The following is a 6,000-nucleotide window of genomic DNA, read 5'->3' on the forward strand; positions in this document are numbered from 1 at the left end:
CATCTCCCCACACTGGCGCGCGCCCCACACTGGCCATCTCCCCACACTGGCGCGCGCCCCACACTGGCCATCTCCCCACACTGGCGCGCGCCCCACACTGGCCATCTCCCCACACTGGCCCCAGGAGAGGCCATCTCCCCACACTGGCGCGCGCCCCACACTGGCCATCTCCCCACACTGGCGCGCGCCCCACACTGGCCATCTCCCCACACTGGCGCGCGCCCCACACTGGCCATCTCCCCACACTGGCGCGCGCCCCACACTGGCCATCTCCCCACACTGGCGCGCGCCCCACACTGGCCATCTCCCCACACTGGCGCGCGCCCCACACTGGCCATCTCCCCACACTGGCGCGCGCCCCACACTGGCCATCTCCCCACACTGGCGCGCGCCCCACACTGGCCATCTCCCCACACTGGCGCGCGCCCCACACTGGCCATCTCCCCACACTGGCGCGCGCCCCACACTGGCCATCTCCCCACACTGGCGCGCGCCCCACACTGGCCATCTCCCCACACTGGCGCGCGCCCCACACTGGCCATCTCCCCCCCACCACACTGGCCCCCGGACAGGCGATCCCCAGGCGCTGCACTGCTCTTTTGCACCCATCTTGACATTTATCATTCATTCCCAGGTGGTCAGTCATCTCCTCACATAAGACCCTTCCTACATATCAGACACTTCCCTCCGGTGACACATCACACATTGCTCAGCGTGACTCCATCCTGACATCAGCACAGCAGCCGGGCTCATGGCCGCCCACACCGCTCGTCAGGTGTACGCAGTATGTGCCGCACCGGAGCTGTGTGGCACCAGTCACCCGCCCAGCGTCCTACCTTTATTGTTCTGTCCATGGCGTTCAAGTGAGGCTTCCCTCAGCGACAGCTGTGAATGGCGCAATCACAGAGGGTCAGAGCTGGTGACGAATCATGAAGCCACCGGTCTGAGCCTCCATACAATGTCACCAAGGGGAGGGCGAAAGACTGGAAGCGGAGGGACCGGAGCTGTACCAGGGCTGTGAACAGGCCTCCCCCAATAAACAACAAGACCTCCCTCCCGGGGTGACCTCGGCAATGCCGGCTCCGTGTACTGCCCACAGAGACACCGCTCCACCCAGATTACACAATTATATGTAACCGGAAAAGACCAAGAAAATGAACACACCCAAAGAGGGAGGTAATGCTGTATGTAAGGTGACCAAGTGCTGGGAAAATAAACAGGCATATATCAGGACACCACAGTACGCGCCACAGCCAGCAAGGCCCCACAGCGCAGAGTGGAGGATAATCTCCGGACAGGGGGCCTTCTCATCCGGCGGCGCCTAGTGATGAGCGACAATGTGCAGGAGGAAGGAAGGCAATGCCGGCTCTGAGAGGAGAGTGACTACAATGGAGGTGTTGGAAGGAGGTCCTCTCTCTGGAGCCGGCATTCTGTTCCCTACAGAGCCGGCTATAATGGAGTGATTAGGAGGAGCCCTTTATAATGGAATGATTAGCAGAAGCCGGCTATAATGGAGTGATTAGGGGAAGCCGGCTATAATGGAGTGATTAGGAGAAGCCGACTATAATGGAGTGATCAGGAGGAGTCAGCTATAATGGAGTGATCAGGAGGAGTCGGCTATAATGGAGTGATTAGGAGAAGCCAGCAATAATGGAGTGATTAGGAGGCGCCGGCTATAATGGAGTGATTAGGAGTAGTCGGCTATAATGGAGTGATCAGGAGGAGTCGGCTATAATGGAGTGATTACGGAAAGCCGGCTATAATGGAGTGATTAGGAGGAGTCGGCAATAATGGAGTGATTAGGAGGAACCCGCTATAATGGAGTGATTAGGAGAAGCCTGCTATAATGGAGTGATTAGGAGAAGCCAGCTATAATGGAGTGATCAGGAGGAGTCGGCTATAATGGAGTCATTAGGAGAAGCCAGCAATAATGGAGTGATTAGGAGAAGCCAGCTATAATGGAGTGATTAGGAGCAGCCGGCTATAATGGAGTGATTAGGAGGAGCCCGCAATAATGGAGTGATTAGGAGGAGTCGGCTATAATGGAGTGATTAGGAGCAGCCGGCTATAATGGAGTGATTAGGGGAAGCCGGCTATAATGGAGTGATTAGGGTAAGCCGGCTATAATGGAGTGATTAGGAGGAGTCGGCTATAATAGAGTGATTAGGAGGAACCCGCTATAATGGAGTGATTAGGAGGAGCCGGCTATAATGGAATGATTAGGGGAAGCCGGCTATAATGGAGTGATTAGGAGGAGCTGCTCCTGATTTTGAGTTGATTTATTAAATTAATGATATTTCTGATTAGAGAAAGTATTATACGAGGATTACTATAATAACTACTGGACGTATTAAACGTTCTCTACCTGCCCCAGTGTTGTAGACTGGCTGCAGGGGGCAGATTTCTAACAACCCCAGCCTAGACTAGCGCAGAGGTGGCGAGAATGGCGGATAGTTATTTTATATACTTTAATCTTAATTAGGGAAAATGTAATACCTGGACTTATAAACATATAAAAAAAACTTTGAAGAGTTGATAGGCAGAAGCTTAAAGGACACTAATGCAATTCTCCAATTTTTTTCCAGTGATTTTTAAAATCTGTCAAATATCATGAGAATTGAAAACAAAAATGCAGTGTGATCAAGTCATGGCAACGTACACTTCATGCAATTTACTTGTTAAAAGTTCTTCAGCAAGGGATTGTTAATTCTATGGTCTACCGGCCGCCTGCGCAGTCTAGTTTCTTAGACAAAGGCCCAGAGAGAGAAACACGGCACCTCTTAGCACAATAACTTAAAGATGGGTTTATAGCCCCAGGCTTGTGTCATCCCACAGCACGGAGGCTCACCCTTGGAGGTTGTGCAGCAAGCAGACACAACACTGGGGGTCAGCCTGTGGCATAGGTCTGAGTGAATGAGCAGCCACTGACGATACAGGAAAGATATATATCTTGGTACCGTGTTAGCCAGTGGATAGAAAAATATTTAGAATTGAGAGTCTTCAGTGGTTGATACCTTTTAATGGCTATCTGAAAGGATGATAAATTGCAAGCTTTCGAGGCTACTCAGGTCTCTTCATCAGGCATAGACTAATAGAAATTCTGAAGAATCACATATTTATGAATAACACAGCACAGAAAAATGCCATAGATAAGACAGGTGACATGAAGCAGGATTACCATTATGTGAGTGATAAACAGTTGTGTCCATAAATATTGGAACAGTTCGTAGATAAGGAGTGTGAATGTTTTATTGTCCTCTGATTGGTGTCTGGTACTGTGTTATGGTGACCCCACATGGTCTGAGGAGCAAATTCCTTAGTTGATGTAAAAAGACATAAATCCATGCGACACATTCATTCCTGCACTGATTGTGTCAAAGGTCATCATTAGCTTATATTCCCAGATTCTGTCTCTCTGAGATTTGAAGTTATCTTTTAATACAAGTAATTTCATGTCCATAATGCTTGTAATGTAGCAGGAGTCACCTGCTACATTACAAGGCTAAAGAAGAAAATAATCGGGTGCCTCTAGTAGTCACCTACAATCAAAATCTGGAGGTGCTAAGGGGAGCTGCATGGAAATTACTACAAAATTACTACAAATTTACTACAAAAAGATACCCGCCTACAATCCATTTTTCCAGACCCCAACTACTGTGTTTTAGGCAGCCCCCAAATCTAAGAAGCATCATTGTCAGAAGCTCCCTGTCCTCTCTAACAGCTGCAGGAACCTTTCCCTGCAATCAGAAAAAATGTAAAACCTGTCCATTTATAATGACCACAGATAAGATAAAGATCCCCAATTCACATCAGAACTACAAGATACGAGGTACTTTCAGCTGCAGCACATCTAATGTGGTGTATTTGTACTAAATGTCCAACTGGGGGTCTGTATGTAGGGGAGACAGGCAGAAACTGAGAACAAGGATGACCTCTCATCGACATACAAAAAAATTAAAAAAAATGGATCTACTTGTGGCAATACATTTTTGTCTCCACGATCATAGCATTATGGACATGAAATTACTTGTATTAAAAGGTAACTTCAAATCTCAGGGAGACAGAAAGATCTGGGAATATAAGCTGATGATAACCTTTGACACTCTCAGTGCAGGAATGAATGTGTCGCATGGATTTATGTCTTTTTACATCAACTAAGGTATTTGCTCCTCAGACCATGTCGGGTCACCATAACACAGTACCAGACCCCAATCGGAGGACAATAAAACATTCACACTCCTTATCTATGAACTGTTCCAATATTTATGGACATAACTTTATCACTCACATAATGGTAATTCTGCTTCACGTCACCTGTCTTATCTATGACATTTTTCTGTGCTGTGTTGTGCATAAATATGTGATTCTTCAGAATTTCTGTAACAACTCTGCTGGCATCACTGCTTGGCCTCCCATCCCTCACACACCATCTTACTCACTGCTCCAGGTCATGTTGTGATTTCTGTCTGTTGCCGGCTCCATGTTCTGTTCCTCTGCTCTCTGCATGCTTCTTGGCTGGCGCCAGAGCTCTCTGGTTCTTATGGAATCAGGGTGCACCTGTCTAATCTGTTCCTGACCAATTACGAAGAGGCCTCCAGTATTTAGGGCAGCTCCACCCTGTGGACTGGGCCTGTGCAATGTCTTAACTCAGTGTCTAGTTCCTGAGCTGACAGGCCTTGCTCTGTGTTCCTCCTTCTCTGGAGGCTCTACTCTTAGATTTGCCTTGTTCTTGTTGGTCTGCCCTCCAGGAGGCTGTATCCTGGTCTCAGTGTCTGTGTCCTTGCTTTACTTTGTTTTGGTCTGTCTGCCCTCCAGGAGGCAGAATATCCTGGTCCCTGTCTCTTCATTCTTGTGCCTTGTCTCTTCCATTAGCTTGTCTGAACTTTGTCCAATCTCTGTCTCCTTGTCTGTGGCTTCTTTCCCTGCTGTGTCTTTCCTTGTGTCCTGTTATGACCTGGTGGTTACGGAGAAGCACTGATATGACTTGGTGGGTAAAATGAGTCATGGGACAAGCTCTGGGAGGTGGTAGCTTTACTGACCGCAGTTCCTAATCCTAACACCAACACTAGAAATAGCCGTGGGACGTTCCTGTCACTCCCTAGACGCCTCGTCACAGCCTAAGAACTAGCTACCCCTAAAGATGGAAACAGAAAACTATCTCGCCTCAGAGAAATTCCCAAAAGGAAAGATAGCCCCCCACAAATATTAACCGTGAGTAGAGAGGGAAATGACATACACCGAAATGAAATCAGATTTTAGCAAAGGAGGCCAATTCTAATATAGATAGACAGAAAATAGAAAAGGATACTGTGCGGTCAGTATTAAAAACTAAAAATCCACACAGAGTTTACAAAAATGATCTCCACAGCGACTCACGGTGTGGAGGGGCAAATCTGCTTCCCCAGAGCTTCCAGCTAGCCTGAATATTTCATAATGACAAGCTGGACAAAAGAAACATAACTTAACTGAGCAGTAAGGTACAAAGCAAATGGACAACCAAAGAACTAGCAAGAACTTATCTTATGCTGAAATGGACAGGCCATCAGAAAAATCCAAGTAGAGATCTGAATCCAACCCAGAGAACATTGACAGCTGGCATGGACTACAGACCAGAGCCAAGTTAAATAGCAAGGCCAGTGGAGCCGATTAGTGAAAGCAGCTGCTGCAGAACCTCAAGGAGCAGCAGTTCCACTCGAAACCACCAGAGGGAGCCCAAGGGCAGAACTCACAAAAGTACCATTCATAACCACAGGAGGGAGCCCAAGAACGGAATTCACAACAGTGTCCTCTCTCTGCCTGGGCTCCGCTCTCTTGCAGCTTTACCTCTGCTCCGCACTCCTGCTATTCTGTTCTCTTTCAGCTCTGCTTTGCTGCTGCTGAACCTCTTGCTGCAGCTCTTCTCTGCATACCTTGCGGTTCAGCTCTGCTTTGCTCTTGCTACTGCAGAACTTCTTGCTGCTGCAGAACCTCTTGCTGCAGTTCCTCTCCGCTTACCTTGCG

At 48.3% G+C, this 6,000-nt stretch overlaps 1 protein-coding gene across 1 annotated transcript in view; it reads right to left on the reverse strand.

Annotated features, from left to right (window-relative positions):
• The window catches only part of MAPKAPK5 (MAPK activated protein kinase 5), a 90,243-nt gene extending 89,142 nt beyond the window's left edge, over nt 1–1,101 (reverse strand). The window contains exon 1 of the mRNA XM_077292535.1: nt 837–1,101. Coding sequence (XP_077148650.1) covers nt 837–854 — 18 coding nt within the window. The 5' untranslated portion in view covers nt 855–1,101. The remainder of the gene's footprint in view (nt 1–836) is intronic.
• Between the last annotated feature and the right edge of the window lie 4,899 nt (nt 1,102–6,000).

Source organism: Ranitomeya variabilis, chromosome 1, assembly GCF_051348905.1.
Source record: "Ranitomeya variabilis isolate aRanVar5 chromosome 1, aRanVar5.hap1, whole genome shotgun sequence".
NCBI classification, from domain to species: Eukaryota; Metazoa; Chordata; class Amphibia; order Anura; family Dendrobatidae; genus Ranitomeya; species Ranitomeya variabilis.